Here is an 18443-nt window from a genome sequence, read left to right as displayed (position 1 = left end):
TCTGCCTTACCATCAATGATCCTCTTGACCCTCCAAATGCGTAGTGTGATGATGAGGCTGATGGCGTCCCAGGGGCTGCTGGGCCCATTGGCCACTGTGGATGCCACCATTGGGGCCAGGGACAGCACAATAACTGCACCATCAAACACCTTTTTGGGACAAAAGTAAATACAGAATTAAAACAAGTTCAGCGTACGAGCCATAACTCCAATCCGTTAACCCTCAACCCCTGACCCCAGTTCTATGGTCTTGATTTAGCGAGAGTCAAATATAATATTTATATGTGGATTTTATTCATGGATGTATGTAGTTTTTTGCTTCAGAGGAATATTTTAACATTTTGGTAAAGTCCTTATTTACCTAATTGAATTCTATCTGAGGTTCAGTTGACATGAACAGATGCGATCACAAACAAAAATAAAAATACCATGCCTTAAAGCGACCTCTTACGACTCTCGACTACTTTTAGATCGCTCCCCGTAAGTCACTTCTAACTACTTTCAGTGCACTTGCATTTTCACCATGGACCTCAACAAACAAACAGAAAGGAAACTGTGGCTCCAACAAATTACCTTCAGTGTAATGTGGAAGCTGCAGATTTCAATGAAAAAAGTCCCAGAACAGCCAGAAATGTGCACTTCATTTTCTTCAAAATTAATGGAATTGTGCCCCATGAACTCCTCCTCCAGTGTCATACTGCCAGCATTAAGTTCAGTAAGATTGCAATAAAGGACACCCAATTTTTTGGGACACACCAACACAATCATTGTATATCACCCACTTTATTCACTAAAATCAATTCCCTGTGACTCCTTTTTTTCCCAAAAATTTAAATTGAGTTAAAGGTTATCGATTTTAATGCAGGAATACCAGCAGCTGCAAACACACGACAGCAAATAACTGGAATAGGGCATCCAGTGAGAGATTAGTAATAGCAAAGGATGCTATATTTTGATCTGTCGCAAATGACGCGTTGCTCCACAAGAAGATTGCATTAAAGAGAATAACCACACGCTATCAATTTTTCGTTTTTAACGTTCTGATCGTACTTCTCATCTGTCTACCAGAAACTGGCTGACACAGCTTAGCACTGCTGGTGAAAACAGATAGCAGGCTGTGGCCCTGTCAAAAGGTTCAAAAGTTGTCACATAAGCATGAGTCAGTGCTGCTAACAACCTTTTTATATCTCGTTTATTTTTGTATGGTTGGTATAGTTTTCTTACCTCGGGCACAACCAGCTATTTTCAAATGTTTCCAGTGTTTCTGTTAACCTCCAGCTAGTGAGTTTTTAGCATGTAGAAATGTCATGTTTACCTTGATGTTATTATGTATACAATCTTTCCATCAACCTTCATCAAGAAGGTCAATAAGTGTGTTTAAGTGGGAAAGGTCAGTATGGTCATACCATGCAAGAACCGGAGGCTAAATTAAAAATAATAAAAATAGAAAACATTAAAAATAAATATTCAGATTAAACTGAATTAAACATAATATACTAAAATCTGACATGAAGATTTGCCGGTATAGCAGTACTAACCTCAACTTTGTTTTCTATGTAGTCCCAGATCCCAAGAACAACAATTCTGAAGACAGTCTGAGGCACACAGAGAGATAAAGGGATATTTTGAAATGAATAATTGAGGCAGCATGCTGATAGATGTGAAAGACTCCTTTAAGTCATGTTTACATCCAAAAATTGCTAATTTTCTCAGTGGAGGTATTTAGTTACTGCACTACATGATACCTTCCACTGATAATACTCTGTGGTAAATCTGTTATTGCATAATTATTTCTGTTGATGGAAATATGGCATGAAATTTGTGAAAACACATACACACGTATCAAATTCTACTTGTGCTCTGGAAAATGTGGCTGGCTGCAGTACACTGTTAAGCAGGGACATTGATTTACACTCTAATTAGCTAGAGGTGGTCCTGCTAATCCATCATCTGGAGCACATGTTAGACAATAATGCTGGTATCAGGTGAGACGAGCAGCTGCTCCGCCCACATGTAAGAATTGTGTTTTCTGATTGGTGCAGGGGGACTGGCTGGTGCACCTCTTCTTCTGTGATGCCAGTGGGTGCCCTGTGTGCATGGATCACATCACTGTAACCCCATCCCCACTGCTCTGTAAGCTCAGCTTTAATTATTGCTCATGCTGGCTCACCGGTAATTAAAGTTTGGGTTAGGGCATTGGGGCTGAGGCTGTCAGGGTAATTGGTTTGCACTGGAGTGGAGGCCTCTAGGCCATATTCTCCTCTTTATGTTATTTTCATAATCACAAAGTAATGAAAAGACATTACTTTATCAAACAATGGCTTAAATCTAATTCTGATTCTGCTTCCAGGTAGCATTTTTAAGCTATAGCTTAATCAAGACTAGACAATATTGGAATATAAATGGTAGCAACTACCTACTCTAGTTCCCTTAGGTTTGAACCTGGTTTGCAGATATGGAGGTGTTACATAGTTTAGCTGGTTTAATTTAATTGCAAATGAACAAGAAAAGTGAGATCTTAGTGAATCTTTGCAATTTAAACGTTCTGTGATTATTACGTTGGCCCAAGAGCAAAGATTTCGGAAAGTAAAAGAGATTATGTTAATGATGGAACCAAAGTGTGACGTAATTGAGAATAATATACAGATCTTACCTCTGAGAAGAAGAGTGACAGAATGATAAGGCTGATCCAGTGGATAATGCTGGCAAATTGGAACGCATTGGAAACTATTTAGAGAGGAAACAGAATAAATGTTTATTTGCACTGTCCTTAAGGTGCACAGTGTAAGAAAACTAATTGGTGTAATCATGTCCATCCATTAACTCACTGTGCTACCAGCATACCCACTTCCTATACTACTAATATGTTTCTGCACTCTCTTGCCCAATCCCATGTTATTGCCCATCTGCTATTTCTCTTGTGGGGCAGGTAGTGGACTTGAGAACTAGATTACAATAGATCTAAAGTGACTAGAGTCCTGCAGTCCCCACAGCGAGACTCAAGTATCAACAGAGCTGGACGCTGGCCAGTAATCGATGAGGATGCCTGCCTGCTGCCACTGACAAGAATCTTGGTTCATTATCACCTCTATCCATCACTCTCCATCATAACCATTTATTGTCCAGCTCCACAAGTTGTTTTTGTAGTAGGACTACACAAACAGCGAAAATGCGCACAAAATACAGTTAAATGTGGACATTATCACAAGAAGTTCAACAGAAAATTACTAATAGTTTCAATGGCACCTACAATAAATGTAATGGATCTTTACAGGGGTTATTTTTGTTGTTTTTTTTTTTTTTTTTTTTAATAAATTACTATACATACTGAGGTGAAATAGTATAAGAGCCAGATTTCAGAGTTGCACATATTGTGTAACCGTAAATTTCTACAATATGTGACCATGACTGTAAATACAATCTAAGTCATATGCATTTATTTTAATGGAAAATTAGGTCTTTGTAAACAGCAGCATGTATTTTCATAATGGCATTATTGGAAGATATATTGAGAGGCTTTATTTGATCAAAAGCACAGATACAACAAGCGAAAGTTCAATATAAGTAAAAATATCAAGTATCTGGTACAGGTACTTATTCTGTAGAAAAATAACTCCTATTATAATATCATAGCTCTTTATAGTAATATGGAAGAAGCCCTTTTCTTTTGAAGCTCAGTAAAGTGAAGATAGTTTCAGCTTCTTTAAATGCATTATTTACATTACTTATACTTCTGCTTGACCTTAAAAGGGTTCCCTTTAAAGACATTTAGGCTGCAAAGCAGCGATGACTGCCCAGGTTGATGTATAGAGAAAGTCCAGTGTAAACAATAATGAAAAAAACACCTTATATATTTCTGAAACTATATTTCCTTAATGTGATCCTAGCAGAAGGTAGGGCACAGTGCAGACACAGCATCAGTGTTTAATTCTCGAGGACACTAAACTGTTTAACTCCCCACTGCTCCAGTGGAGCTGCTACTATATGCCTCCCAAGTGTTTTATGAACGTCACACTGTGTATTAATGGATAAGAATATGCATGCTCAGCAGATTTTTCCTTACATAATAGTACCGGCTAAAACAGGACAAATAAAAGCACACTGTTTACATTGTAAGAGTTTGGTGTCTATGAGCAGCTCCAAAGACAGGAAAAGCACCACCAGGATAACGCAGGCCACCAGGATGCAATTGAAGCCAGCACTGAGCAGACAGACCTGCCACAGGGCCACTCGACGCCCACAGCACGGCTTCAGCCAGTTGGACCTAAAGGGACAAGGAAGGGGGGGATATTTTAATGCAACGTAAATTTCAACCAGCATTTACGATTTTAATTTAAATACCAAAGCAGAGTCAGAAGCTTGTAAAACCACAACCGAACCCTTAATAAAAACCACTGCCTTTTTTTTTGGGTCTTTATCAACTTTATTGTTAGATTCAGTGAAGAAATGACAGGAAAGCGGGGTCAGAGAGAAAAGGGGGAAGACAAGAGGCAAAGGGCCACAGGTCGGTCTCAAACCCAGGCCCATGGGCACCCGCTCAATGCACTGAGCTAAACCAGGATCCAAAGCCACTGACTTTTTGACTGTGTAGATTTATCCTTTTATCTACTTTAACTGTTTAATGTACACGGTAGAAATGAAAATTTAAGTTTAAAAAAAGCACAAAATAAAGTACTGATATGTGTACATATCATGTTTATATATACCATTTAGAATTGCATTTCTGACTGCAGAACTCTCTGTGACTGATTGCATGACCCCAGTAATTATATTTCAGTAGGTATATGAATATGAACAGCTGAACTCCCCGACATGCCCAAGAGAGGGTGGTAGTTTACACTTATGAAAGGTGATGTCTGTTTAAATCTGGCCAAAGTTTGGTAGTGATGGCCAAAGAAAAGTGTACTCAGAGGGAGCATTGACAGAGAAAAAGACAGTGAAGCTCTGTGAACTAGTGTTCTGACCATCAGCAGTGTGAGTGGAATACTGATGGCCTCCTTTTTATATGGGGATGAAGGGAGTCACTGTAGAGGATGCTGCTAAGAAGGAATGATTTCACATGTTTAGCTTGGGACATAAGTTAAATGTGGTGTGGCATGAAGGGGAAAAAATGTAATTAATTTTAATAACCCAGTGTCTGTGGCCTATTTCTTTGGCTACGGCATACAGGTTTAAATAAAACATCAATGTTACTGTATAGAAAATGATAGTCTGTCATATAATTTAAAAACAGACAGACTGGTTTATGTTTAAGATAAAATGACAGATTAACATTTCAATACATTTCAGACTAAGCTTTATTTTCACTGTAAGAAATCAGCATTTAGGCCACTAGTGTGTCTGGCGAGATAGCCTAATTCTATTTTGAAATAGTGGGATGGTCATACAGATCAGCTACTACAAGGGCTGACAGGAGCTGAGAGAAACAATGCCTTTCACCGGCTCTCCAGCTGGTATGGAAAGTTGGCACTGCCCACCACCTTTCCCTTCTCCCCATGCTCTGGCATAGAAGAGGCAGACATTGGCAGAGCATTTCCCTCCTCTGATCATGTCTTCATTCCTTGGCATGCCACTAATATGAGCTGCAACGGTGGCAAAATGGCTCCATTTTCACCATAGCTTCAAAATGAATTTGCTATATTCATCACAGAAGTCATATCTAAACTCTCCACTTTCCCTGTTTTAAAATGTTGGAGGAATTTCTGTCTATCCTTGAAATTACTTCTTTTAAATGCTGTGTTAGAAGGGATGATATTAATGAACTCTAGGAGTACTTGAAGCATAAAAGTCCATTTTTATCATCTACTACCAGAAATCTTTGAGGCAAGTATATAGTGTATACTATATACTCACTTCACACGTATTTTTGGTTATCCGATCAAGTGCAAGTGTTGAAACAGAACCTGCAAAATTATTATTCACAGTAAAATCAAGAATATCCCTTAAGAAGGAAATCCTAACAAAAGCATTTTCAGAGGGCCCCTCTTTATAATTTCCTCCCGCAGTGGCACGTTTACGTAGCAATGAGGAAAATGTTTTTAGCAGCTGTCGAGCTGATCACTCCACCCCCCCACTGCTTTCTCACATAAAAGTATTCCTTACAGCCTGGCATGGGTAGAGCCACAAGTCTGTAAACAATGCACGGCTAATGTAATAAAGGCATAATCATGCTGATAGCAATCATCTTCTTGGCACTGGGTGGGGTGGCACAAGTGCGAGAGCTCCAGATGGTGTAAAATCTGCACCACCAGTCTTGCAGAGACTCTGTGGATGCCAGGTATGATGCCATTATGTGTATCAGCCTATATTCCAGAACACCTGGGCATCCTGCGATAAGAAAATATTGATGTATTTGTGATGCATATTTTTAATACATGTGCTTTCAGTTGTTTTGGAGTTAGTGTTAACACCTTCAAGGCCATAAAGTTTCTCAGAGTTAGAGAGCTCAAATCACAATGTGCAAAATAGGAAATTGACAAACTGATTAAGCTTTTGGAGATTTTGCATAAATATACATCATAATCTGACACGCTGAGCAAATTATCTAAAGAAAATTTTTGTGCAGTCTTGACCAAACTCAATCAGGGACCCACAGTTGATTTCACTTATCCTGTGTAACTGATTTGATCCTTGTTACTTACCATGGCTAAATATGCAGTTACGAGAGAAAGAAAGTTTTAACAAAATTCTGTGCAGACATGTGAACAGCCAAGTACATTTCATTATTCAATATCCTGTAGCACCACCGTTAGTTAGCAATCATTTTCTACATGAATTTATACATTTCTTACATTGTTATGGAGGAATTCCTGCTCGCTCTTCTTTACAACATTGCTTCAGTTCATTGAGGCTGGTGGACATTCATTTATGTACAGTTCTCTTAAGGCCCTATTACACCTATACCCATTCTGTTGTAGCTTTGCTGCTGTGTTTGAGATTATTGTCCTGTTACACGCCCTAACTTTGGCCAACCTTCAACTGGTGGACAAATGGCCTCAAATTTCACATTACCACCCCTGCACCACCGTGCTTGACAGCTAGTATAAGGTGTATGAGCTGATATGCTGTGTTTGGTTTTTGCCAAACATGACACTGTGCCTTATATATATGAAATATTTTCACTTTGGTCTCATCTGTCCTAAGTAAGTTGTTCCAGAAGTCTTATTATTATTATATTATTATTATTTTTGTAGGGTCTACCTTACAGTATAAAGCGCCTTGAGGTGATGGTTGTTGTCATTTGGCGCTGTATAAATAAGAATTGAACTGAATAGCATACAAGAGAAGTGAATGTAATAGCAATTAAGTACACTACAATAAGAACAAAAAAGGCTTCCCAAAAAGTGTTAAACCTAAAGTAACATAATGAAACTGAGCTAAAGAAGCTGACAGAGAAAGCTCAGTTGACAGAACTGTTTTTTACTTGGTCTGTTTGCAGTTAAAACCAAAACAGACAAACAGAACTTGCTCTTGTAGCAAACAAATATTATCTCCAAAACACTGATCCTTGTGTGTTAGTTTCTTCCATGCAATGCAAGTTTTTCTTCTAGCAACCTGTGCACTGCTGCTCATGTTAGGTGTATACAATGCAAAGCAACTATTCTTTTAAAGTTTGAAGGTCGATCTTACTTTTCATCACTATATTTGTTTAAAAAATGAAGAAAATATGTATATATGTATATATATATAAATAAGCAATGAAACAAAAAAAACAATGACAATAAATCTGCAGCAGATTTTGCAATTAAATTTTTTTTAAAAGCTTCTCTTCTTTTATGAGTCAGAGATGTATCTCTTGTTTGTATGGGGGTTTTTTGCAGTTCCTCTGGGCAGTCTGGCCTTGAGGTGAATTTGCTGGGATATTTACTGAAAATTGTGGCATTGTGTTAACACACACCTGGTCCAACAGCAGCAGCAAGGGTATATATAGTTTGCACGAAACTTTCCTTTCACATGACTGTATCGTTATGCAACTTCTTTACCATGATTTGCTGAAGCTGAATTTATCCAAACTTGTTTCATTTAAAGTAATTATTAAATAATTATAAGTACAATAGATTCTTGTCAATTCAAGCAATGCAAGTAAGGTATAGTTTTGAAAGGATAAACAAGGCCTTGTCAAATCTAAAAACAGAAATAAATGAAAATATACCAAAGTAAAGCAGTCTCTCTCCTTTCATCTCAGACAGTGCTGTCATAAAGCTCCTCACCTGTCAATGTGTGCATCCAGCCACTACATTACTGCCGTCTTGTGGCTGGAGTCAGTTATTGGCTGAAAGCTGTGCTTATTTTAATCTCGTAAGAGACTGCAGCTCTCTCTGTTTTGAGTGTGTGTCTGTCTTCCTTTGACAATGACAATGATATAATGTTGTTATATCATTAACAACATTAACGTAAGAGCCTTTTTTTTCTGCACATGCAAGGCAAGTTGTCGCTGGGTCTGCTCTCAGTGCTGTGAGATCAGTTACGATCTGCACTTTTTGTAGAAACACAGCTAGCATAGCATAGCTAGTAAACCAGTTTCAGTGATTTATCTTTGTAACAGATGATTGTAACAGCTTTGCCCTGCTAACCACCTTGGCCAATTTGTATGATGTATACAAGATTAAATTTAACTCATTTAGTACATTAGTAAGGACAGTTTTGACAATGAATGGCGAGGGGATGGTACCTCTGATTATGTCCAGTCTAATAAACAGGCAAGGTGACCAAGTGTAGGGTCAGATTAGCATCTATGAGAATCTCTAAGTGTAATAAGTTTAGCAAGCTGCTTTGCCAACACTCCACGTTTGTTTTTCATTCATATTTTAATCCACCCGTACATACTGACAATTAACCATGTCACACTCTACAGCAGGTTTTTTGTTGTCAATATTTCAATATACTTTTTTTAAAATCGAGATGAACAACTGATCTTTTTCAGTGATCCAATTTATCTTATTAAATAGGTAAATAGTAGATGCTTGTGTGTACGGGGGTGGGGGGTGGGGGTTCTGGTTTCCTGTCTGTGAAAGTCACCGTCGTAAGCCATAGTTTGAAAAACTACTCCATGCCTTCAAGTCAATCCAGACATGTCTCTGGTGGAAACAAACTCGATTTCGAACTTTTACCATAGGATCTGACGGTCCATAAAAGTGCATCAAATGATTTCATGCTTCATCAAACCTCTGCAAGGGGGTAAAAATAATAAGAAGAAAAACATTACAAGTACTATAAAACTCTTTGAGGGGGAGTAGTAAAATGAAGTGCAGAAAAATGAAATATTATCCTCACAACAATTTTAAAGGGTACAGTCTTCTCAAGCTTTAATGGATCACAGCAATTATGCCAAAGTCAGGCCAATTACAAAGAAGAGTATTAAAGGCAATTTTTAAAGGCAAGGTCCACATCTTGGTAAATTTTACTGTATATCCCTCCATGGCAGTGGTGATCACTTTTAGATACCATAGAAAGCCTGCTTTCCTCATAAATTGGCATATTTTTCTTTAAAAACTTTTTTTCCAATCTTGCCATGTATATTATACAATTTTATACAATTTTTATAGAGACCCTGTCCTCTATTCCAGCCGCCACCACGCATGGCCAATAAATGCTTGGGGTCCCAGGCCAGTGGAGGTGCACCAAGGACTAATAAACTTTAAACTACAGCAGGGTACAGTGCAAAGTTTGCAATGACAGTGGAGGATACCTAACATTATTAACATTATTAAATTTACAATAACATAATGGAGATGACCCACTGGTTGGAGGGAGGCACATGCTCCCAACAGACCCTAGTAACACCACCGTCAGATGCTCTGTGAAACAGACAAATTAGATAAGCTAAAACAAATTTTAGCAACTTTAGCCATTTTAAACAGTTACATCTATTAATGCTCATCAAGGGATCAGTGCTGAAAGATAACTTTTGGTATATACACATGCAGTGTTTCAATGTTTTTCTGCACAAATAAGTTACTAAAAAAAATTTTTTTACAGTATGATTATTATATTTTAAAAATTGATGCTCATAATAAATGACCAACTCACCTTTACAAATACTGCCTTCTAATGAAGTCATTATCATCATTTAAGAAAACTGCTTGTACTGATCTCCAGTAAGCTGGCAAACAATACATTGTGTAGTCAGAGGGGAACCAAGCAAAATTGACAGATTTGAGTTTCTTCAAATAAGAAATCAAAGCTTGAAATATAAAGTAACATCAAAAAGAACTAGGCATACATTGAGTTAAATGAGAAGCTAGCTCCCTTTCTGATGGATAGCAGGCTAAAACTGAATCATTAAGCACAAACCTAAACTTGCTCATGGAGCAAGATCAAATGTATTACTCCCATGGGCCATTAAGAGGCACTGGACAGTCATATTATATCTCAAACTCGAAGACAAGGATAAACCATGCACATATGTGCAATAAACATGAGAAGGTTTACCCAACCAGGTGAAATGAATAGGTCATTTATTATAGTTTAGTATATATGCACAATTCCCCACACACACACAAGCCCTAAATAGTCCCTGTAAACTCATGTGTTTATAGTGCCTCAAAAGATATTCAAGATCGAATCTATTATCTGAGGATATTAAAATGAGTCAACAAAGCAATAAATCTGTGGAACAATCTGTCCAAAATCAATAACATCCACCTGCTTTATACAGGATAAAGGACCACGCAAGTCGATACAACACAACACAGATAAATAAGAGGTGAGAGTTCACAGGCGGTTTGAAGACTCATCCTTGATATGTATGACAAATAGGCTGAATTCAGCGACTGTGTGTGTCCTTAACTTCATGTCATGCCAAAACTAGCCCAGCCCAGAGGGGACGCAGTCAGACGCTGCTGGTGACACATGCAGTATATTAATGAGTCTTATTAAAGCAACAGAACAGTGGCAAATGTTGTTTCTCTGACCCCGTCGGCCCTGACAGTCTGACAGAACCACCTGGCCCAAATCAGTAGCAGACAAGCACATTTAGTGGACAAGGTCACCCCTCAAACTGGTTGTTTTCAGACTGTCTTTGGCTTTTTCACAACCTAATATTGATTTACCAAATAACAGTTATAGTGCCTTTGTAATTTTTGGTCAACTTGCACGACAGACTATTTGAACACAAACACAAAGATCTTTCTGCATTTCTGTCTCTCTACACTTCTGCTTTTATGTCTGCTATTATCTCGCTATTCTCTGCGCTCCTTCCCTTGGCTCTGCATCCCTTCTGATATCAGTGCACGTTTAGCAGGTTGATATAGCTGTCAGTGTTCCCCTCTACTGGTGAGACTGAGAGAAGCTCGACAGGGAAATAGAGGAGGGAGATTAAATCAGGCAAAGTGATCAATACGAGCATGTCGAGTGAGCCACCAAACACTGGGACTGTCAGACTAACAGCACCTGATGGTCTCATCAGATAAAGTACTCCACTGCAGAAATGCTTCTTAAACGTTTACTCTTTGTACATATTAGAGTTCAAGTGCTATACTTCTGCGTCTCCTTATTTTATCCTTCCTTTTATTCTGCCATATTGGCAGATTATCAGCAATGGCAACACAATAAACTCAAGACTTTTTATTGTGCTTAAGGAAAGACGAGGCTTGATTGATGAACCGTTGTTGTTAATTTCTTTAAGGATGTATAAATATCTAAAATTATTATTTAGGAGATGTGAAGACTTAAATTCATAATTATTAATAATAGAACAAATTCTCCTTTTTTTATTGGTTTGATTCATAATCATTGGATTTAAACATGGGATGAGAGCCAAGTTAATGGTCAATTGTTCAAACTAGTTTACAGCTAATGGTGGTGTCACATTATAGTGACCTGATGGACTGGACTGCATTTCCATGATGTAATAAATTCAGTTGAATCTTGGCAATGCATTAGTGATATCTGATGTAATGAATTGGGGCAAAACCTGCTGTAATTTTTATTTTTAGCCAAAACTACTAAAAAAAAAATTCTTTGACTTGAGTTCTATTATTGGCTAGGTGCCCGAGGAGCTTTGAAAATAGCGATGACAGCTAATCCTGGGAAGAGAAGTGTGAGTGTGAATTTAGAAGTTAAGTGAGATCATCTCAACACTTATTTATATTGCAGTGCTATGCTAGAAATGTGACCCCGGTGGAACAAACACATTTATACCCATACAGAGACAGAGAACAAAAACTGCTGCACTGTGTTCATTTAATTTAGCATTTATTGTCTTGTTTGTTTCTTTGCTTAATCTTTATCATCCTGAGCCATTTTCATGCACATGCGCTGCTGCCCTGAGGTCCACGTAGGTGCATTCAGAGGAGCCAGATTTTCTTGTAATTTATTTTTTATGGTAGTTTTCATGCTTTTCCAGCTCTTTAAACATTTTTCTTTGGACTTCAACTGCTTTTTTTACTCATTTTCATTCCAGTCCTCGTACCTGACCTTTTCCAATAAATATGTGGAACACCTGACACAAAGGATGAGCCATTGTTGTGTCTACATATAACAGACAACTTGCAAATTGCATCTTTTGGCAGTTTGTTACACACAGCCTGTCATAAAACAAATAACTTGTTCCCATTTCTTTAGTTAATTTTTTTTAAATGCTAATACAACAGAGTTTCATAGACATATAAATATAATTTTCACAACAAAAAGGTGATTTACAAAGAGATATTAGCCAAAAACTTGACATATCTTAGCATGGTGTACAGTATATCATTAAAACAATTGGAGGAAACTCTACAAGTGTAAGACAAAAGCACAGTTCGTTAGTACCAAACCAGAAACCGCTACAGAGTGTGATAAAGCATACTGTGAAAAGGCACTGCTACAATTACATAATTTGATTTTAACAAAAAAGAAGACAAGGGATAAAAGCCTTATTCTGAAGTAATGATTATGTGCATCCCTTAGGCAAAGTCTCTACCCGCCAATGACAAATTTAGTCCCAGCAAATAAAAATGGTGAACCAGATAGGAAGCATACAAACAGACAGAGCTTGACAGCAGGCAAGCCTGGAAAAGAAGGCGTACCAGCTAAGCATAAAATACATGCTGAGTTTTCCCGATGCTGTCAGATTGCAGGTAATTAATTTTACATTTGAAAGTTTCCCCATTACCAATGCCTGTGTGCCATTCATCACAACACATCAGCAATGAGAAGGTAAGCCCCAAAACACCAGAAAAGCACTGACTCCTTTTTTTTTCTTTGACTTTTGCAATCTAAAAGTAAATATAGCGACTGCATTTTTAGTACCGCATTTACCTTCTTACATAAACAACATCTCCAGACAGGCAAATTATTTATACTAATCGTTCACTTATTTGCACAGCGCCGGTAGAGGCAAAAGGATTCAAGTTTAAATGATTACTGTCTAAATGGTGACAGCCAGTGTACACAAAAGCAAACCTGAAAATTTACAAATTTACAGACTAAAAGAAATATTGTGTGTGTTCTTATTAGGATAAGGATTTTTAATATTTTATACCAGTACAGGTGTTGATTTTCTTACAGTGAATCAGAGATCAGAGGCCATCTGTCAGTGTTGTGGAGCAATGCAAAGCTAATGTAATGTGTAGTGAAGCACATTACTTTCTCCACAGAGTTCTCAAGTAACATAAAGTATTACATGTTTTTAAAAGTAACAAATAGTAATGACTGTGCAACTCTAATAGAAGCCAGGGACACAACCTCTGCATCAAAGGTCTGATATCACTCGTTGTTACAAAGTGAAGCCAACCTACAAAGAAAGACCTATAAGAGGCACAAAGCAACTACAAAGCCGGAGACTGTAGTTTTTTTAGAACTGCCAGTAGCAGCTGTTTCTTAATTTAATTTTACATTCAAAAGTCTTAACTAGTGTCGTTTATATTAACTTATATTAAATTATTATTGCTAGGAACCAGGGCTTTACATTTCATTTCCAATTTTCACTCACTACACATCTTTGAATCTGAGACTGAGTCATACAGAGAATGCCACCATACTACTTTTATATGGTTATAGATGCATTTTATGCCATACTTCCCAGAGCTGCATAATTACAAGCCTTTAAGCTTGATGCTAAAAGACATCACATTGATGTTATGTGTAGGCTACATGAAAGATTTTAGATTACGCTGAACCTGCAGCAGCTAGAGGCTTAAGTTTACCGTGAGTAGTGCAAAACACAACGAACAAGGGCAACTGGTGTTCAGCTTCCCCCCTGAGTCCCATGGGAGCGCTGAGGAAAGACTCATTTGTATGTTACAAGGGGACTGGAAGGTCAGTATGTGCGCGTGTGTGTCTCTGTGTGTGTATGCCTGCATTTGATGTATTCTGTATTCCGTGTGTATATCGCATACTGTATATGTGCACTGATAAGGGTGCATGCACCCAATCACAGCAAGCTTTAATCAGTATAGTGTCACGACTGCAGATCGTTATGGATGTCAGTTCAGAATTGAGTAAATCTCAAACCATTTTGCTGCTTATTTAAGATGCAGGAAACAAAACCTGACAGGTTTTGACTTCATGGACAAGAAAGACTAATGAGACTGTGCATGGTGCTTTCAAAACAACACTTTCACATATCCCCGATAACAGAGCTAAATGACCATGCACCTTAGGATGCAGCTGAGCAAAACACTCTAATAAATTGGCTTTTAAGGATCAATATTATTACACTTTACATCAGAAACTGAAATCTCCATGTGTTTCTTTAGATCTTAACATGTTCCATGTCACTACTGCTTTAGTACAGAGTAAAAAAAATACACAATACAACACGAATTTTCACTGACCAAAAGAAAAGTAAATTCATAATAAAAGATGTCAATTGTGTCTTAATTATTATGAGATAGATTAAAATAAGCACACTACTGTAGCTGGTTCAGCAGGCAACCCATATACCAAAGGTTAGTAGGAGCACACATTATCTTTGATTTACTGTAAGCTTTCCTTACTATTCCCTCTTAAAAAGGCTAAAATATATTTTAAAAAATGTTTTTTAAAAAGCCAGGTGTCAACATTTAAGAGATTTCTTTAGATGACTTGAGTCCCACACATTGATTAGTGTGTGTGTGTGTGTGTGTGTGTGTGTGTGTGTGTGTGTGTGTGTGTGTGTGTGTGTGTGTGTGTGTGTGTGTGTGTGTAGAAATATACTCTTAGACTGGACAAAGCCACTATTATATATAACACTTGGATAGAGAAGCCTTGTCATGATGTGTCGAACTTAGCATTTTGGTTGTTGTGATGTTTTGAACCCAAAACTGGTGAGAAAGGGGGTAGATCTGACTGAGATCTTTTTTAAATCTAATGGGGACCATGACTTAAAAAATGAACATCAGGCTGTAGTCAGTACAACTAAAAACTAGCAAATTAGACCATAAACTAATCAGGAAAGCATTTTAGATCAAAATTTGAGTAAACTACCATTTCCCTAGCAACCACTTTTGTTATAGTAAATGAGTAAAACTCTTCAGCCAGCAAAACTTTCTGAGTATCAGTGTGTTTCATGCACAGTTATATTAGCTAACCTTTGTTTTTAATGAACACAGATCACATATAATGATTTTGTTTTGGGGAGTAAGATATCAGTTTGTTAGATAAATTATGCTTTAAATACAGATGTAAACACACAGAAATCTGCAACAAAACTTTTAAAGTGGTCTCGACTTTTACTCAGACACTTCAACTCTTTTCCTTTGTGCCATGTGCAATGTGAACATGGTTATATGTGGTATATATGGCATGGCTTTCTACTAGAAACTGGTCGTTTTGTGCATCAAAATTACCATTTTTGTGACAAAAATATTGCATCTTATGGTAAATGAGCAGGCCAATTATCGTATGAAAACCAGTTTCAATAAAACAATGTACACATAGTGATTTAGTGTTAAATTAACTGCTTTGCAGGAGGAACAGTAATGGCAGGGTGGCAAACTACAGAATCTATCATCTATACAGTTATCGTTTCAAAATCTAAAAATTTTGGTTTATATTTCAGGCCATCCCTGGCAGTAAAGGTTCACCATGTTTATTTTTCCTCAAAAGTTATGGATAATTGTGATTTGGCAAACAGTGAACTCCTATACTATACAGGCCTACAGCTGTCCCATTGGCAGAGGAATTAAGAAGTCTGGGAGATAACGAGAAGGACGGTCACTCCCTGGTCGCCGTCTCAGACAACTTCCCGTTCTCTCTAATTAAATCAGGCCAAATTGGCTTGACCGGTTGAAAGCCTTCAGAGAATGCATTATTCCAAAAAGTAAGACTTCAATATTTAATCTTTGCTCTCTAACAAAGTTAAAGCAGGTTGAGTAAAAATAGTGTGCTATCAACAAAAATACTAACTAGCAGCACAGATCTCACTCCTCCAAATTCAGGTTAACAAACGTCTTTCTTATTTGACATATTCATGAAATCAAGATTGCTCTGAGATGTTTTAACAAGAAAGGTTTAAAAGTCCCACTATTCAAAACAGTAACAGTTTAGTTCATGCCCACGTTTTTAAAAAGTCTAATCTCAGAACCAATTTGATGACAAAATCACTCCAGAGTTGTTTGTGATTGTATAAAGAGGGAAGTGTTTATTTTCCTTCATCAACCACTTTCTAAGACTTGCAAATGGGCCAGTAGTTATTTCCAAAATAGAACATTTGGAACCCTGGCCTAAAGCTGTTGGGTGGTAAAGGGTAGGAGTCCTTGTTTTTTTCCTCCCCCCCACCCCTGCTCACTACAGATTTAGATGAACCATCTGGTGTTGGTACCTAACCCTGGACTCCTTGCACATTTGGACCAGCCGTATCAGCAACATATGCTTCTGTCTCCGTGTCTGGCAACCATGCGCCCATCACAACGATGGGAGGTGACATCATTCCACTGCTCAGGTGTGCACTTGTAATTGCAGTCCAGGAGCACGGGCTGGACTGGTCTGGCAACTTGAATTTTAATATAATTTTACACTGCACTTTTTATCTAGGTCCCTTGAGCTCAGACAATAATAAGATCAGCTAGTTCCCCTTATCCCTTAGCACAATGTCAGCATCATACCCCATACCATGACCAGCTTTTCATACCTTTTTATGTGCACATCAGACCTCGGAGGCTGGAAGTGATATAAGTTCAGGTACAGAGCAGGCTGAGCAGCTGCTGCAATTTTTTTATTTTAGTTGAAGGTTAAATTTTATTCTATATAATGTTTGCACTATACGCAGAGTTCTAATCATCACGATAGGCTTTATCAAGCAGTTGGCTTACAAAAAGCTGGTCTACTTTCTGTCTGGCTGATTATATGGATAGTCCATTTGGCTCAAAATGTGTTTTTCAAGTTTAAAATAAGAGAAAATACAGTAAAGCTGGAAATTCTTTGAAAAAAATATGTAATTTTGTTAAGAAGTCATCATCATCATATTGTCATCATCAGTCTTATGTTCAGTTTAAACCAAAAACGGAGCCTTTGATTAATGGCGTACCTGCAGATCTTCTTCTCTGTCGTTCTTTGTTACGCCCAAAAATCTTTTTCCGATGAAGTCGCACACTAGCAGCAGCCAACACAAATACAAGCTGAAATGCACCAAAAGAACCCTTCAACATAAAAAAAAGTGAGCAAACAAACAAAAGCAGCTTGATGACTATGGGGAGAGTGGGCGGCCATGAAAGTGCTGAACACAAGCCCACGCCACCTTGGTCCTCCCAGCATTTTTCCTAGACAGGAAGATGGATGGGCCCAACTCTAATAATAACTACACTCCACTTACCATGGCGCCAAAACTGCTAACACTGCAACTGCCCCCTGATGCTAGCTAGAACAACCACCTCCCACAATGTCGCCCACTTCTCTCCTGATAGGAACATTCTGTTAGGCAACAGTACAGAAAGCTGGTGGTGGAAATCTCCAACCTGTCCACCTTTCTTCAACATCACCACTGAATGACAATCCTGGATGTTCCTGCAGGATTGTGAAGGGGCTTCTGTACTGGTGGTACAGCAATGCAAAAAAAGAGAGCTTTTTTGGCATTTAGTCTAGTTACAGTCGAGATTGGTATTCAGTATGGGAAGGTGTACTTTGTGTGAAATTCGGCAGAAAAAGATGAGACGGTGAATGTGAAAAGAAGCAAGAAGCTGAGGGAATAAGAGAAGAAGCAAGAATACAGAGAAACAATGGAAATATGTAAAAAGGTGGTGAAAGAGAGAGAAAGAAGAGCCTATCTAAATGTGCAGAAGCATCAATGAAGGAGCACTATTGTTCCTAATGAGGTGTGACAGCCCAGTATAAACTGGAATATGAAGTGAACCATGATTACAGAGGGTTAGATAACAACCACTACGCAATGCAGTGAGAAAGCTTTTCAGGCCTGGCCTTGTTTCCTTTCTGTTCTCAGTCTATATATCCTCTACGTACTCTCCTTCTGTTCATGCATGCATATACATATGTATGTGTGTGTGTGTGTGTGTGTGTGTGTGTGTGTGTGTGTGTGTGTGTGTG

At 38.0% G+C, this 18443-nt stretch overlaps 1 protein-coding gene across 1 annotated transcript in view; it reads right to left on the bottom strand.

Annotated features, from left to right (window-relative positions):
* LOC102210915 (transmembrane protein C15orf27-like) overlaps window positions 1-18443 on the bottom strand; it is a 46346-nt gene that overhangs the window by 10255 nt on the left and 17648 nt on the right. Inside the window, exons 4-7 of the mRNA XM_005733365.2 lie at window positions 4109-4263; window positions 2653-2726; window positions 1538-1594; window positions 11-149 (exon numbers count right to left, since the gene is read on the bottom strand). Of these exons, the coding sequence (XP_005733422.1) occupies window positions 11-149; window positions 1538-1594; window positions 2653-2726; window positions 4109-4263 (425 nt within the window). The remainder of the gene's footprint in view (window positions 1-10; window positions 150-1537; window positions 1595-2652; window positions 2727-4108; window positions 4264-18443) is intronic.

Source organism: Pundamilia nyererei, unplaced genomic scaffold, assembly GCF_000239375.1.
Source record: "Pundamilia nyererei isolate P.nyererei 1_Seehausen unplaced genomic scaffold, PunNye1.0 scaffold00051, whole genome shotgun sequence".
Lineage (NCBI taxonomy): Eukaryota > Metazoa > Chordata > Actinopteri > Cichliformes > Cichlidae > Pundamilia > Pundamilia nyererei.
This window is presented reverse-complemented; position numbering and strand designations above follow the sequence as displayed.